Here is a 17,983-nt window from a genome sequence, read left to right on the forward strand (position 1 = left end):
AGGATTTGACAATAAACTGCCAATATCATAATGCAATTATTCAAATCTATGGTGTGACTGCATTTGGTATATATACTGTGTATCAGGGATCGGCAAAGTTTTTATGGCTTGGGCCGCTTCACAGTCCCGAGGATGCCGCAGTGGGCCAGAGTGCGCGCACGCACGTGCAAACACTATTTCCAGCGCTCCTTCTGGCGCAGAGGCATGCACAGCTTCCCATTGGTTGCAGGAGCTTCCTGCAGCCAATGGGAAGCCGGCAAGCATCGCGGAAGGCGGTCCCCACTCTGCTCCGTGCCAGTTTAGCGCAGTGTACAGGAGCCAACCAAACGGGCTGCACGGTCCCCGAGCAGGTGGCAGAGCTGGTTAAACGACCTTCATGGCCTGCTTGTGGCGCATGGGCCTTAGGTTGCTGACCCCTGGTTCCGATCACATCTCAATGGTCAGAAAAGGGCAACGAAAACGATCAAGGGGGTGTTGCAACTCCTCTGAGGAAAGGTTGCAGTATTGAGGTGATTATGCATAGCATTATTATTATTATTTATTGATTTTATATACCGTTATATACCGTTGCTTGGTCCCTGCTCCTGCCAACCTAGCAGTTCGAAAGCACATCAAAGTGCCAGTAGATAAATAGGTACCGCTCCGGAGAGAAGGTAAACGGCGATTCCGTGCGCTGGTTTGCCAGAAGCGGCTTAGTCATGCTGACCACATGACCCAGAAGCTGTACGCCGGCTCCCTCGGCCAATAAAGCAAGATGAGCGCCGCAACCCCAGAGTCGGCCACGAATGGACCTAATGGTCAGGGGTCCCTTTACCTTTACCTATACCCGCAGGTCTCAGGCATGTAGATAGAGGATAGAAAAAAGTCCTTCCCTGCCTCATAACACTAGAACTCAGGGCCATCCAATGAAACTGAATGTTAGACAATTCAGGACAGAGAAAAGAAAGTAGTTCTTCCCACAGTGCATGGTTTAACTATGGAACTTTCTCCCTCAAGAAGCAGTGATAATGATTTTGCTTTTCCTGATTTAAAGAATTAAAAAATAAAAACCAGAGCAAGTTGTTTCAAGAAACAGGTTTATTTAATCAACGCCTTTATGACAGGAAAACAAGCTTTTTCATATAAAACAATATTCCATAGTTTCTAGAAAACGACATCTCAAGAGCAGTGGTCAGTTATTAATTCTTTGCTGCCAGTTTAGGATTTTTGGCAATACATTTTTGTAGACCAACTCACTAGAATGTATCACTACAATATGCATTTATCTCAGAGTTATGTTAACAGAATACAAATGCATGCTCTGGCATTCCTGTGTCTGAAGTGCATGCACAATGATTAGTGCTCCATTGGTTCTTCAGCCTTTTCTGCAGTTTCTTCAGCAGGTTGAGCAGTCTTGAAAAGGTAAAATAAAAATATTAAATATAGTTAAAATTATGTCAGTTTTAATTGTCACTGGTAGCAAATTATAGAACAAAATCTTACAAATATAAAACCCCACCAATATTTAATTTTAGAGGACAAGTCAATTCTGATTTTCAATATTCCACAATTCTGCACTAAATAATTGCATAGAATCAAAATCAAATTAGGCCATGATATATCTTTTTTAATCAAATCTTTGCAACTTTAATATAATTCCCATTTAGTTCCCAAGCCTGACAGCAGTCATACTATACATGCCAGCTTTAACTGTAATTTGTTCCTCTTATTTAAAAAATGGTTCTGAAGTTCCAATATAGATAAGAGTGTCCAACATAAAAAACTTTTTAGATAAACATGATTCTGTGACTGAAAAACCCAATAATGGTTGTACCAAATAATTTCATACTGGAGCCTATTAAGTGTCCTCTCATTGTCTCCATTTACAGGACAACTTCCTTAAAAATACTTTGTGATATCCATCTTTAGTGCCATGGCATCTGAAGGGACTATTTTTGTTGATTCCCCCTCTTGCAGCCGTCAGAAAATATATTCTAGAGAGTTAGAATCTGTTCAGAACAGATTTTGAGGGCTGCTAGGGTGGTAGATTGGGAGGAGAAATCAGCAAAAGATGTTGCCTTTCATTAGTAGATGTCTCCTGCAGGACCAATAAAATAATTACCTATTAACAATTTGTAATATAATTAGGACAATTAAGACAGTTAAACGTTAGCAAAGTATAGGAGTCTCATTTCTCCAGAGGTTACATATTGGAACAGGGTTGTTAATTTAAAATAATTCCTTTTTCTAGTGCCGAAAGGACAAAAAGCAGATCTCAAGAGAACTACACTGGGGGCAGCTTTCCACAGAAGGGGTTTCACAACCCCGAAAGGTCCTCTCTCCAATCACTACTCCTTCAAAGACAGGGAAACTAGAGAAATGCCTCAGCGGAAGATTGCAGAATGTGGACAGGTTCATTACAATTGAGGTGGGGTGAGGTGGATAGCCCCAAAAACCTTTTGAGATAAAAGAAAATAGTAGTAGCAAAACCATAGCTTATAGAACACTAAAATCAGGTATTTTACAAAATGTTACTGTATAAGTAAATTCAATGTGTTGTATTAAATTTGCATACCTTTCTCTGGGGTCTTTCTTCAAGTCCTTCTAGGAATGGTGCTACATCATCATCATCATAAATAGTGAACTCCATGTCTTTACCAACAATCCCAATGGAAACATTCTGTTAAATGATAATTGGAAAACTAAGAAAGGTGCCACTGTCTTTCTGCAGCACAGGTTATGTACATTGATTCAAAGGGAAGTCAGGCGGATTTAGACCATTCTTTCCCAACATTGTGCCTCTGCAGAAGTCTTTGTGTAGGGCTTCTGCTGATGAGGCTGGTTAGATAAATCCTGCCCATTAAAGCAAAAGATTAGTCACCTCCATGATAGACACCAAGCAACATCTCCTGTTCATTTTAATCAGGCATCTCCATACTCGGCCCTCCAGCTGTTTTGGGACTACAATTCCCATAATCCCTGACCACTGGTCCTGTTAGCCAGGGATGATGGGAGTTGTAGTCCCAAAACAGCTGGAAGGCTGAGTTTGGGGATGCCTGATTTTAATCATGATGAGAAGCCAGCATAGGTGAAGCAAGTGCACCTTAGCTGGCAAAGCATCTCACAATGTATGAATTGGTATGAAGGAGCAGTCCTCTACCCTTGTGGCCTCACAAATCAGTAAAATGACAGGATATGGAACACCACCATGGAGTAGATACAAAAGTGGCAGGTACATACAGGACATTCCCCAGTATACATAAGCCTTTGATCACATACGTATGTATTTGACTGGAATAGGTCCAGAAAAACCTGCTCATCCAAGAATTCTTGCAGTAGCTCAAACATTGCCTTTATTACTTTGGCCCCAAACCCCAGAATTTCACATAGGCCTGCTGTTATTCAAGCTATCCAGATAATCAGAACTAGTGTTATTATGCATACAAGTGTCTCCTTGCTAGTGCTGGTCAATATCCAATATTAGACATATTCAGAGCAGACCCACTTGAATCACTGGCAAATGACTTACTTGGCTATCCCTGCTATTTATAAATCAGTAAGCACATTTCCAGTGTTTGCACAAACATGTATAAAAGTGATGCATGCAAGTGCTGTTCAAATGTAGCCAAGTTGCTTAAGCTAATGATACAGTTCAGGAGTTCTGGGTTCACTGGTACAAGCGTTCTTTTGTATCTTTTTACCTGATTAATCTTCACTACAACTCTTCGGTTGTGAATTTTGGCTTCCACTTACAAAATGATAGGATTCATCCCCCTTCTGTATTGTGCTTTGCTAGTGTTACTCACGCTCGAAAATCACAGAACAGACCACAAATAAAAAAAGGTTCCAGCACTTGCCTTAGTAGTCAGATCCTGTTCTGCAGGAAGAGTCTCTCTCAAGGCACGCAGTCCATGCTTAACTAGCTCATTCAGATTACCTGTAAAATATGTTTTCAGTTATGAGCAGTTCAGAAGCACAGTACAGTCGTACCTCTGCTTATGTATCCCTCTGAATACGTAATCTTCGGGATGCAAATGTGGCAAACCTGGAAGTATTTTTCCGGGTTTTGTCACATGCGCATGCGCAGAAGCGCTCTATGTGCATGCACAGAAGCGCTAAACCGCGCTGTGCACATGCGCGGAAGCAGTCCTCCAGTTGCGAATTTCTCAGGATGTGTCCGGACCTCCGGAACGGATCCCGTTCGCAACCGGAGGTACCACTGTATTTCTCCTGCAGGGAAGGGGAAGTTTCAAAGCACTCTCTCCCCTCCCTCCCTATGCCTGTGATTATCAGTCAAAGTCTGCTCACCAATAAACCAGGAACACAACATGTACGTGAGAGAAAGGGGTAGAGCAATATGTGCAAAACATCACACAGTCAAACCTCAGCTGTCGAACTTAATCCATTCCAGAAGCCCCTTCGGCTTCCGAAATGTTCGACAACTGAGGCGCAGCTTCCGATTGGCTGCAGGAGCTTCCTGCACTCAAGCAGAAGCCGCGTCGGACCTTCAGCTTCTGAAAAACGTTCAAAAACAAACATTTCCGGGTTTTTGGTGTTCAGGAGCCAAAATGTACAGCATTGCAGATTGAGCTGGGAAGCATTAAACAAGGAGCAGCTCACTGTTATACCCCTATTGCTGACTGGAAGACTGTGGCAGGACAGAGTAGTGTATGGCAGATCTTCAATGCTCTTAATATTTCAGGTCACCAGCAGGGCTGAGACAGATTTGGATTCTCATATTTGTCAGGTTGCAGCAAATCTGTGATACACTCAGCTCTCCATCGTGGCCTAGCCAAGCACTTGGCTGCGTATAGAAGATGTGGGACATTAGCAGCCAAACCTTAGAAATACTTATTCTTGCTAGTTAGCATGAGAAGGGGCTAACACCACAGAGCTGTATTGTTGACAGGCAGATGCTCAGACCATAGAAATACAATTGGTAGACATTTCCCCCTCCTCTGCTGTAGAAGGCGCATGTAGCATTTCCTGCTTCTTCCTCCCTCCCTTTCTTTCTTTGACAAGCGTTGGATACATACAAAGCTTTGGGCACATGGCTGAGGCTGGTTATACTGTAGATATGAATACATGTTTTACCTGCATAGTTTTTACTGCTGCCTTTACTGTGAACCAGTGGAAGGTTATAAAGTAAGTAAATCTTGTTTTAAACTTAAAAAAAAAAAAAAAAGTACAGTAACGGAGGCGTTTGGGAGCCTAGGTTTGACTGTACAGTGGTACCTCGGGTTAAGTACTTAATTCATTCTGGAGGTCTGTTCTTAACCTGAAACTGTTCTTAACCTGAAGCACCACTTTAGCTAATGGGACCTCCTACTGCTGCCGCGCCGCCGGAGCACGATTTCTGTTCTCATTCTGAAGCAAAGTTCTTAACCCGAGGTACTATTTCTGGGTTAGCGGAGTCTGTAACCTGAAGCGTATGTAACCTGAAGCGTATGTAACCCAAGGTACCACTGTACTACAAATCAGATAGAGGAGACCAAACACTTACAGTCAGCAAATTCGGTCATGTGTCGCTCCAAGTAAGTTCGAGCTGACTGGGACCTAGCTCCAATGGACATTGCTTTGCAGTCAAAATAATTTGCAGAAGGACAGGTCTGGAAGATATGGGGACCCATATCCTAGTAAAACAAAGGGACATTATTTATTTACCATGAAATAGCATAAAGATATTTCCATTCTATTTTATTTCAGAAGAATGCAACATATAAAATCTGTAATTAACATATATGGGTACATATACAATTTTCAATTTTCAGGTTTCCTGACCAAAGGCCTAAAATAATATGGTGCTAATACTATACCATATGTTTCATGCCTTGCATATAGGATGAAATACAACTGATTCTCCTTGTATTGTTACTGCAGCAGTGGAGTCTTCTTATTCTTATTCTTAAATAAATTTGTATACCACCCTATACCTGTAGATCACAGGGTGGTTCACAACATAAAATTACAATACAGTCATACCTTGGAAGTCGAACGGAATCCGTTCTGGAAGTCTGTTTGACTTCCAAAATGTTCAAAAACCAAAGCGTTCAGAAGCCCCGTCGGACGTTCAGGTTCCAAAGAGCGTTCACAAACCGAAGCACTCACTTCCAGGTTTGCGGTGTTGAGGAACCAAAACGTCCAAGCACCGAGGCGTTCGGGATCCAAGGTACAACTGTATAAAAAGCAGAATAAAAACAAGAACAAAAGCAAACCAATAACCCTCCCTTCCACAACACAATTAAAAGGGCATTGAATGTCAACCGGCCAAAGACCTGGTTAAAGAGAAACGTTTTCACCTGGTGCCTAAAGGTGTATAATGAAGGCACCAGGTGAACCTCCCGGGGGAGAGCATTCCACAAGCGGTGAAGAAGTGGGTTTTGCCTATTCCCCCTCCTCCATCCCCCCAAAATGTATTCTGGAGGTTATGGCCTGTGACAGTATAGAATGGGGGGGGGGAGAGGGGCAATCAGCAAAAATCACTTCCCATTAGTGGACACCTCCACTAGATCAAAAGGTCTTGTGCTCACAGGAGGACAGCCCTTGGACAGAACCCACTGTTTACTGCCATGTTGCTAATATAGTATCATGCTTCTTCTAGCATAAAAAAACTCTCATTATACTTTAGAATAATGTATCATCCAAGGAATATGTGATAGACAAGTATAAAAAGCACCCTTACATCATAGCCTGCAATGAGAAGTCCGACACCATATGGCCTTCTGCCATACCGTTGCGTTGGTATCTGCGTTTCTTGGACAAGCTGAGGAATGTGTCTCAAACGGCATGTATATTTCAGTTATAAAAACATTTCTACCCCACTTTTCCACCCTCAAGGGGGGGGGGCTTAAGGCTTACAAACAGAGAGAATAGAAGTACTAGTAATGCTAAAAGCAGATAGCATTTAAAAGGAAAGCTATTAAAACCATCAGCAACACACATTTCAATTAAACACAACCCACAAAACAGCTGAGCAGAGAAACCCCCCACTAAACCAAATGCCTGTGAATACTCAACACAAATATTCAACATATGTTGAAATATTCAACATATGTTGATTTATTGTGGCAAATACACACAAGTATCACTTACTGCTCAAGTAACATGAACGTGCAGAACCATTCAAACATTCCGAGTTATACTCAAGGGTGTCACTCGGTGGATATTAAGACCTCTGATAGCAGAAGATAATCAATTTTCAGATATATTCTCCCTCCCTCATCTGCTCTGGAGGACCTCCCAATCCTCTAGAGCAGAATTTGGGGGGTGTTGGGTGGGCTGGAGCTGCAGAAAATTACTTCCCTCCTAGTTTTGGTGATAGAAGCCTTACCATCAGCTAAGTAACACTGTTGAATACAACTCTTCAACTTTATCATTTGGTTTTTACCACTACCATCTGTGACTGAAATTTTCCAGGGATCAGTGGATCCAGCACCTTTAATATTAAAGCAAAGGGTCTCCAATGACCTGCACTAGTTTAGTTCTTACACAAGTCAATACACTTATTGAAGTAGTAAGAACATTGGTCAAGAGCAGAGCATAATCTTGACAACTATGAGCGTCTCACGATAACAATCACAACAAAAGGATACTGCTTCCAATCAGAGATACTAGTCGAGACACTGGAAGAGGTCTGTCAAATACAAATCTAGAATCCAGACACTCCTGGCGCATGAAATTGCTGCAGGATTCAAAGAGAGAAACAAAAATACACCAGTAGATGGCTTGTTATGCACAGGTTTCATTCTAGGTGTAGCTTTGATCCTTGTTATGATTACTGGAGTGCCATGCAGTAGCCCCATCTAGAGGGCACCAGCTTAGACAAGCTGTTCAGCTAGAATTATATTGCTTGGGGGTCACAGCAGCAAGCAGTGCTCAAATCTCACCTCTGCCAAGAAGTTACTGGACAGAGTATGTTTAGCCACTATGTTTTATACAAGGTTTTCATGTTAGTTATGCTGCAAATCACTTTGGGACATTCTTCTGCATGTGAAAAGCAATGGATAAATATAATAGAATAATAAGAAATTGTGTTTATTCAGGCTGCAATCCTATATTCACTTACTTGGGAACAAACGCCACTGAACTCAATGGCACTTACTTCTGAGTAGACATGCACAACACTGCCTAGCAAGTCACTGTTCCGCCCATCTCAGCCCCTTCCCCCGCACCCTCACAATACTGGCTACCTTTAGCTGAATCCCAGACAATGTGTTTATAAATTTGCTTTAATTCCAGTCAATGCTACCACTGGGGTATACATGCAACTTCATGTACTCTTAGAAGGAGGCATATAAATATTTGAAATGCACTAAAATATGTGTAATTTTATCTCTGTGCCCTATATATGAAATAAACCAATTTGCAAAATTACCATAGAAGTCTTGCATCAGCAGTAAGCCCAGCAATTGAAATACCGATATGGTTGTCAACATATAAGATTTTTTTCTGATGAGCTGCCAGCTCAGACTGTGCCCTCTAAACACAGAAAAAATAGTTGTGAGTCACACAAACATTTTGACAATGACAAGTATGGTTATAGTAACAATTGAATGGAGTCTTTTATCCATCCCTTCTTATGAAGATGCGGTACACTGCCAGATGATTCGTCCAGACCAGTAGTTCCCAATTGGTGGTCCACGGACCCCAGGTCTGCATAACCCACCCGGGGGTCTGTTGCACCATTAGTCACATAACAAAAATTACCATAGACATATCAAAATTTTCAAAAGTTGTGGGTCCATGGCTTGGCTTTTGAAAAACGGGGTCTGCAGTACTTCGCCAACTGGGAACCACTCTTCTAGGTAGCTCAGTATAGGCAACTCCCCATTTATGTTGGGGTTACATTGTGAGGCACAGCACATTTTAGTGAAATCATGTATATCTGAAGCATGACTGAAAAAGTCTGCAAACATACCATTCTGCCCCGCCCCACTTTTGTGACGTTTTCTAATCACTTCCAGGTTTGGCACAGTCGTGCACATATCAGACATGCCTAAAACCATCGCTGCTTGTACTGTCTATCTGGCAGCAGCTCAGCAATGACTAATGGTGGGTAGTGTATTTAGCAAAGGAAAAAGCACCATTATGTTCTATTATATCCAGAGCATTTAGAATGCAGTAATTAGGCTTACAACTTTATAATAGATGGGTTCAGATATATTATAGAATCATAGCATTGTAGAGTTGGACAGGATCACAAGAGTCATCTAGTCCAACCCTCTGCAATGCAGGAATCTTTTCCCCAATGTGGTGCTCAAACCATGACCATGAAATTAAGTTTCTTGCTCTACCAACTGAGCTCTACCAGCTACAAGGATGCTTGGCAGCGGTGGGATTCAAACCCACACTTCCAGAGATACTTGCCCTATACAATAGTCCCTCTTACCACTGACATATTATTATAGTAGGAAAGAATTGCATGCACCCTCTTCTCATTTTAAAGGAGGTGAGGGATTAACTCCAAGCTTTACCCTAATGTTTACCTTTAAAGCAACTAGAACAGCATGGTTCTTTGATTTTAGTCCAACAGTTGCAGAGCCTTGCTTCACAGCCTCCATTGCATATTCAATTTGGTGAATTCGCCCCTAAAGAAAAAAACACAGATTAAAATGTTCCTCTTTTAAAATGTGCTGACTCCAGAAGTACATCGATCATATTGCATACTGCAATAAGCAACCTTCTGGCACCATTGCAACTGGGAAGGTTAAAGAGACAGAGAGAGAGAAAAATACACACCAAGTGTGTACAAGGAACTTCTGAACTAACATAGTGAAGCGCTGCAGCTTGGCTTGTATGTGCATTCTCTCCCAGCACCACAACCTTCCCAGGAAGTCTTTTTACTTTGGGCTGCCATATATATTTCATCCCAAATATATATATGCCTTTTATAATTCCATAGTTTACCAGCCAATGGAATATAACAAATGCCTTTTTATGTTCAAGTGGAGTTAATGGCTTCACAAGACAGTGTTTGGCACATTGATACAATTGAGTTCTGACCAAGCAACCCTAAATACTTTTCACACCAAGTTAAATATAAAATACTTGAAGAATTACCATCCATTTGGCAAGGATCTCTGTTGTTCATTCACAAACAGCACATGCATACACACAAAACAGGAATTGGTATAACTGTGTACACACTAGTTCCTACAACTTTCCCTTTAAAAAAAATGATTGCTCTTTCCGCAATGTCTAGGCCATCAATCAAACACATATGGAAAACTGTTTACTAGCATATTCCTTTGGCTATTAAAGTTAGGTACAAATCACTGCAATGAGTTGAGAAAAATAATAAATAAAATTAATAATAATAATAATAATAATAATACCTGAGGGCTCCAAACGGTGACATCATTGTCATACTGGTTGCGAAACTAAAGTGCACAAAATAGAATCTATTAACATGAGTAGCATTATCAGCTACAAAGGTACAACATTATGCTTTAAAACATTTTAAAGTAAGACATAAGAACAGCCATGTTGGTTCAGGCCAAAGGCCCATCTACTCTAGCATCCTGTTCTCACGGTGGCCAACCTGATGCCTACGGGAAGCAGACAAGCAACACCTGAGTGCAACAGCACTCTGCCCACTTGTGATGCCCAGAAACTGTTCAAAGACATATTACCTATGGCAGTGAAGGTACAGCCAGTAGCCACAAAAATATACAGGCTGGGACAAATTTTACTTTCAAGAGAAGACTGAAGAAAGTTTGTTTGTTTAAATGTGGCACTTCACAATTATTAAGGTTTGCTAAGAAGCTCAGAATGCAAAGCTAGGCATAGGGAGGAAGGGAGAAATAAGGTAAGGTATGGGAAAGAAAGAGATTAGAATTACTCAAAGTTATTGCAAACAGTGCATTAAGTAGCATAGGCACATGGCCTAATCATGTTATCATGGATTAGGGGTAAGAAAGAACATTTTTAAGGAGAGGAGCTTTAAAGAAATGATTCATGATTAGCAACCCAATACTGAACATGCTGCACAGAAACAAGTCCGAAGTCTGAACACTACAATCCTGCTTCCTTAAAATCAAGGTAAGTTTTGCTTTTCATTACAGTAAGAGCAACATCATGCCTTTTTTGGTTGATCAAAGCATGAATCAACACACTACTAGACAACTGCAGAATAACAGCTTTCTACAGCATTAACTGCCCCACACTAGCCATGTTGAATCAAATGGTTTCACTTCTCTTTGAAGGGCTGCATTCAGGGTTTACAAGACATTGAAACACTTTGGCATTTTTAAACCAAATTTGAAACTCCTACATGAATGAAATTTTAGCAGAACACTTTTCTGCTATTTTAGTGGGGATCAAGAAAATTCTAAGATGCGTTCTAAGCAAGAAATTTGCAAATTAAAATTTGATTATATGAAGGTGCATGTGAGGGCTACATGAAGGCCTATATTTAATTCAAGAAATCATGCTGAAGTACCTGTCTCTTGCTCATAGAATACCCGGAAGAAGTAAAACTGGAAACTGGCACCACCGGGGCTCTAAGATATTTGATACAGCCACATACCTGTTCCAACTTTCACCCTGAGAAAAGTCCTCCCCCGCCACCCCGAAGTCATATAGAGGAGAACAATGGAGTCATGAAGCAGAATAAAATGCTGCATCATTGAACGACGGTGAATGATTCGCTCTTTGTGCAAACTGGACATATGCTTCCTCTGCAGGTTATACAGAAAAACTGGAGGGCAACCAGTTTCTTGTCAGACATTTTATCTTGCCTGACAAGCCTGCGATTTCGAAGGGATGAGAAAGGAGTTTCGCTTTCGGTTAAGGATGAGAGAATTTGAGATTATTATCGGGTTGAGGCGTTGGGGAAGCCATAATAGTCCCTGCATCTTAGAGAAAGGTGGATTATCTTCTTCTTTTATGGAAAAAAAATCTGAACAAACGGTGCGGGAGGGATTGATGCAGCTGCTGCCCCTTTCTTGCGGAAGGGACTTAGAGGCGCGAAAAGAAGATTTGGGATCGCAGGGAAGTTTGATTTAGGGAGAAGGCGGAGGGATCAGCCAAAGAGATGCGGAGGCAGCGCTGGGAGGCTTCAGGCTCCTGAAGGCAGCAGGAGAAGAGGCACAACCTGGGCCCAGACACAACCACCACTCCGATGTGCTGACTCACCCACCTACTCGGACGAGGGAGACGCAGCCTCCCCGCGATCTCTCCCCGGGCTCCTTCTGGCTCCCCCTCCCTCCCACCCGCCGGCTCCCGATCCCCACCCGTCTCACCATGTCGGCTACTTCCCGAACACCAGCACGAGCGGCTGCACCGGCGAGGGTGGCTTTGGAAAAAAAGGAGATCGATAGCTCGGCGAGCGTCGAGTGCGGGCTTCGGGACTTCCTTCCGTCTCTGGCGAGGAATCGCAGCCGATCGCTAAACCCCCGATCCAAAGGCGCCTCGCCAGGACGGCTCCTCCCTCTGGAACGGCGGAAGGTCGGCGCGTGCGCACTGGGTACTCGCCGCTTCGCGCTGTGAGCCGACCTCAGATCTTCGGGTGAAGGGCGGTATACACATTTAATGAAAGTATACGTAATAATAATAATAATAGCGACCTGCCCCATCCTTTAGCTATTGTTGTTTTCCCCCTTTTAAAATACTAACAATGCAGTACTATATGAGTCTCCTCAAAAGTAAGTCCCCTTGAATTTAATGAGATTTAGTAAAGGTAAAGGGACCCCTGACCATTAGGTCCAGTCGTGACCGACTCTGGGGTTGCGGCGCTCATCTCGCTTTATTGGCCGAGGGAGCCGGCGTACAGCTTCCGGGTCATGTGGCCAGCAGGACTAAGCCACTTCTGGCAAACCAGAGCAGCGCACGGAAACGCCGTTTACCTTCCCGCCGGAGCGGTACCTATTTATCTACTTGCACTTTTGATGTGTTTTTGAACTGCTAGGTTGACAGGAGCAGGGACTCGTGGGGATTTGAACCACCGACCTTCTGATCGGCAAGTCCTAGGCTCTGTGGTTTAACCCACAGCGCCACCCACGTCCCTTAATGAGATTTAGTCCCAGGTAAATTAGTGTGGGACTGCAACCTAGATTGACACAACTGGGCGAGTTGGTGGGAATTGTAATCCAAAATGTCTGGAGGGCACCAGGTTGGTAAAGACTGGTATAAATAAAAAGCTGTGGAATTATAGAGGCAATCAGGTGGCACTTTTGGCAGCACAGAGAGTCCAGAGCAAGGCATTAGGCCAGGCACCCCCAAACGTGGCCCTCCAGATGTTTTGGGACTACAACTCCCATCACCCCTAGCTAACAGCACCAATGGTCAGGGATGTTGGGAATTGTAGTCCCAAAACATCTGGAGAGCCGAGTTTGGGGGTACCTGCATTAGGCCAACCTTGCAGGAAGGCAAGTGCACTCTGTTGATGGGTGGGGCCAAAACAAATGAGATGGGGCAACAAGTTCAAGTCAAAGCAATTTACAGAAGCTTAAGCAGCCCAGGGAAAATATCAAGGCCTTTGCCTGGCACTGAAATTACAGTGGTGCCTCGCAAGACGAAAAGAATCCGTTCCGCGAGTCTCTTCGTCTAGCGGTTTTTTCGTCTTGCCAGTGGCGTAGCGTGGGGGGTGCAGGAGGGGCCAGCCGCACCAGGCGCAACATCTGGGGGTTAGGGTTAGGGGGCGCAAATCCACGGGTTAGGGGGCACAAATTACTTGCCTTGCCCCGGGTGCTGACAACCCACACTACGCCACTGCGTCTTGCGAAGCAAGCCCATTGACGGATTAGCGCTATTAGCAGTTTAGTGGCTTTTAGCGGCTTAGCGGATAAGCGGCTTAGCGGCTTAGAAAATGGGGGGGAGGGAAAAAACCCGCAGGATCTCGCAAGACATTTTCGTCTTGCAAAGCAAGCCCATAGGAAATTCGTTTTGCGAAGCACCTCCAAAACGGAAAACTCTTTCGTCTAGCGAGTTTTCCATCTTGCGAGGCATTCGTCTTGCGGGGCACCACTGTACATCAAGGTCACATACAGGACATCATACTTTAATTCTGCTGTATTCTCAGTTACCCCTTCTGTTGCTACACTGAAGTAACATCCCAGAAAGAAGTTGCACATGCTTCATTCTAAGTAGTATGCCAGTGTAGTGAATAAATCATGCTATTGGTCTGTGTTGATCATCTGTAAGGATTGATGATTGTTACATCCTGATTCACCAAAATAGACCGAACAACATTTTTACACCTGGACACCAGGATTTTTCTACTACTACTATCTTACGAATAACAGTCTGAATCATATCTAATGAGAGAAAATATGGGCCCTGGGATGTGTGCACATCCCTCATTCCTACCTCCTGTCTGCGCACCCTTCTCAAGGTCTTCTTGTGAAGAAAGATACATGCATCTGTTACATCCTTCCTTTTTGCTGTAGCACATAGTCACTCTTTTGGGGGTATGAGGAAGAATGGGCACATAATTCTTTTTTTCTGTTGTTATGTACTGAGTCGAATAGGATCCAAACTGCAGCAGTCTGATTGGTCCTAGAACAATAGGATCCAAAAGGCAGCAGTCTGATTGGTCCTAGAACAATAGGATTCAGAATGCAGCAGTCTGATTGGTCCTAGAACAATGCAGCAGTATGATTGGTTGGCAGGAACCACCCAATCATGCTCCAGATTGAAGTGAATCCACAACCTGATTGGTTTACAGTACAATTCCGGAATTAGCCAATCATGTGCAGCCCATTGTGTAAATAATGTATATAAGGCAGATACTTTGAGGGGACTTTCATTCATTCCTCCTCACCACTATGAGCTGAATAAAGAGCATGAAATCACTTTGCGACTCCGAGTATATTTCACTGGCGACGAGGATGGGATCCCGCTGAGCTGACTGCCACACACAGCACCGCAGCACCGCCACCTGCCGCACCGCTGCCTCGCACCGTGTATCCAGGCTTCAGCTCCGGGACACAAGGAACTCAGAATGGCAACTGACAGCAACTTCTCGCCGTTCAACCCAGCATCTGGAGACTGGGAAGCGTACGCCTCCCGTTTCACCTTCCTCCTAGAAGCCAAAGGGGTCACCGATGATGAAGACGCCAAGAAGAGGGCAATATTCTTCAGCGTCTGCGGAGAGGAGACATTTGAAATCGCCCGGGCTCTCCTTGCGCCTGAAGACGTTGCTACTGTTCCATACAAAACAATAATGGAACAGCTGAAGGGGCACTTTTCGCCACAGCCCTCAGTGGTGGCTCGTCGAAATGCCTTCTACGCAAAGCGGCAAGCCCCTGGGGAAACCATAACTGGGTTTGTGACCTCTCTCCGCCAAGCCGCCCGGTTCTGCAACTTCTCAGAGCTGGAGAACATGCTTCGTGACCGCCTCGTCGGTGGCCTGAGGGATGAGAAGCTGCAACGACGCCTCTACGCTAAGAAGAACCTAACGTTCCAGGTCGCTCTGGAGGAGGCCCTGGCAACGGAAGCTGCCGAGAGGTCGACACAAGAGGCACGGCCGAGCCAGCCGTCCCAACCGAGGGTCCACCATGAAGACCTCACCGACGACTCAGGATCTGACAGGGAGGAGGTGCACCGAGTACAGCAGCGCACTCAAGCAGCCCACATACCACAGCTGCCTCGACGAGAAGGAGGGAACTGCGCAAGCTGTGGAGAAAGTCATGAGAGGAGGACCTGCCGTTTCCGCAATGCAGAGTGCAGACAGTGCAGAAAATCGGGACACATCGCCCGGGTGTGTCGGGCTCGGCCCACCCGACACCAGGCATCAGACGACCAATCCAAGAACCCCAGGTCCCGGGGCCCAACGCACCAAGGCAACTCGACAGAGCTCACGGACTTCCAGGTATACCAGTTGCCCCACCCCAACATAGAGAAAATTTATGTAGAGGTACAGATAGAGGGGGCCCCATGCCGCATGGAGCTTGACACGGGTTCAACTCTATCCATAATCTCGGCAAGGACCTTAAGGAAACTGTGTCCTACTGGGGGTCCCAAACTCAGGCCGGCCCCATTCACCCTCCGGGACTTCCAGAAACGTAAGGTCCCCACAATGGGGGTGGGGACCTTCAGGGTGCAATACCGAGGGCGGACGCGGCAACTGGACTTGCTTGTGGTCAAGGGCCCCTACATTAGCTTACTGGGATTGGCATGGTTTGGACCACTGGGGCTAGCTGTCACCGGGGTGAACCACACTAGCTTACAAGTGGACGTGGACGCCATATGCAAGGAATTTCCGGGGGTTTTCGATGGGAAATTGGGACAGTATACGGGCCCCCCCATTGCTCTACAGCTGGACCCCGCAGTACGACCAGTCAGGCTCAAGGCCCGCCGGGTCCCGTTCGCTCTGAAACCCCGTATAGACGAGGAATTGGACCGGCTCGTGGAGCAAGGAGTGCTGGAACCGGTACCTAATGCCCCCTGGGAAACCCCAATCGTCACACCTGTCAAGCCTAATGGCTCAGTCCGCATCTGCGCAGACTACAAATGTACCATAAACAAGGCCCTCACGGCCCATGCATACCCAGTGCCAGTGGTCAGCCATGTCCTTGCCACCCTGGCTGGGTCGAAAATTTTTGGCAAGCTGGACTTGGCCCAAGCATATCAACAGCTGCCAGTAGATGAGGCAACAGCAGAGGCACAGACGATTGTGACGCACAGAGGAGCATTCAGGGTAAAGCGGCTGCAATTCGGTGTCAGCGTGGCACCAGGCATATTCCAGAATCTAATGGACTCTCTCCTTAAAGGGATTCCTGGCGTCACCCCCTTCTTCGATGATGTGTTGATTGCCGGGCCCACACCAGAGGAGTTTGAGGACCGCCTCCGCACCGTTCTGCACCGTTTCCAGACAGCGGGTCTCAAGGTAAAGCGGGAAAAATGTCTACTAGGAGTGCCCCAGGTGGACTTTCTGGGATTCATGGTGGACGCAGAAGGGGTCCACCCGACTGGGGACAAGGTACGGGCCATTTGTGATGCCCCAGCGCCCAGGAACAAGACTGAACTTCAGGCCTTCTTGGGACTATTGAACTTTTACCATTCCTTCCTTCCCCACAAGGCGGCGGTAGCGGAGCCCCTACACAGACTCCTGGACAAGCGGGCCCCTTGGGTGTGGGGCCATCGCCAGGAGGCCGCATTCCAGGCAGTCAAGGACTTGCTTGTCTCAAACTCGGTCTTGGCACACTTCGACGAGAGGCTGCCGGTGGTGCTAGCATGCGACGCCTCACCCTATGGCATTGGCGCTGTCCTGGGACACCAACTCCCAGATGGAAGAGAGGTACCGGTGGCATACTTTTCCCAGACACTCAACGCAACCGAGCGGAACTACTCACAAATCGACAAGGAGGGCCTGGCAATCGTGAAGGGAGTAAAAAAATTCCATGATTTCTTGTATGGGCGGCCCTTCACCGTGGTGACTGACCACAAACCGTTGCTTGGCTTGTTTGCCCCCGAAAAGCAGACCCCCCAAGTGCTGTCTCCTTGTGTCCTCAGGTGGTCAATTTTCCTTGCCAGCTACCAGTATGCACTGATTCACCGCCCTGGGAAGGCGATGGGCCATGCGGACGCCCTCAGCAGGCTACCACTACCAGAAACAGGCCCCGACCCGGCACCTGCACAAGAGGTTATGAGCCTGGAGCTGCTTCCCGACCGCCCCATTCAGGCACAAGAAGTTGCACACCATTCCAAGAAAGATAGGGTCATCTCCCGGGTCCTGGACTGGGTGTGGAGGGGATGGCCCAGCAGCAGCCCCGGGCCAGAATTCGCCAGCTACACAACCCGCAAACATGAACTGTCGGCCCACAAGGGGTGCCTGTTATGGGGAAGCAGGGTCGTTGTTCCCCAGCCCCTCCGCAAAAGGGTCCTCACAGCCCTACACGAGACACACCCAGGGGTAGTAAGAATGAAGGCCCTTGCCAGGAGTTATGTGTGGTGGCCGGGGATCGACGGAGAGATAGAGGCCTGGGTCAAACACTGCCAGGCCTGCCAAGAATCCCGCCCAGATCCCCCAAGGGCCCCAGTCCAGTCCTGGGAGTCTGCCCGA

General features: G+C 45.7%; 1 protein-coding gene across 2 annotated transcripts in view; it reads right to left on the reverse strand.

Moving 5' to 3' along the window:
* Nucleotides 1-1,059: 1,059 nt before the first annotated feature.
* Nucleotides 1,060-17,983, reverse strand: part of PSMA1 (proteasome 20S subunit alpha 1) — a 395,619-nt gene continuing 378,695 nt past the window's right edge. Inside the window, exons 1-10 of one of the 2 annotated variants that reach the window (XM_081841747.1) lie at nt 12,222-12,569; nt 10,314-10,358; nt 9,465-9,566; nt 8,354-8,457; nt 7,572-7,660; nt 6,662-6,732; nt 5,483-5,612; nt 3,837-3,916; nt 2,555-2,659; nt 1,060-1,392 (exon numbers count right to left, since the gene is read on the reverse strand). In XM_081841747.1, the coding sequence (XP_081697873.1) occupies nt 1,336-1,392; nt 2,555-2,659; nt 3,837-3,916; nt 5,483-5,612; nt 6,662-6,732; nt 7,572-7,660; nt 8,354-8,457; nt 9,465-9,566; nt 10,314-10,358; nt 12,222-12,554 (1,116 nt within the window). In that variant the 5' untranslated portion in view covers nt 12,555-12,569 and the 3' untranslated portion in view covers nt 1,060-1,335. Of the gene's footprint in view, nt 1,393-2,554; nt 2,660-3,836; nt 3,917-5,482; nt 5,613-6,661; nt 6,733-7,571; nt 7,661-8,353; nt 8,458-9,464; nt 9,567-10,313; nt 10,360-12,221; nt 12,570-17,983 lie in introns of those variants that run through there. The other variant, XM_081841748.1, reaches the window with a different exon arrangement.

The sequence above is a fragment of the Podarcis erhardii genome, assembly GCF_964252035.2.
Source record: "Podarcis erhardii genome assembly, chromosome: 1".
NCBI lineage: Eukaryota > Metazoa > Chordata > Lepidosauria > Squamata > Lacertidae > Podarcis > Podarcis erhardii.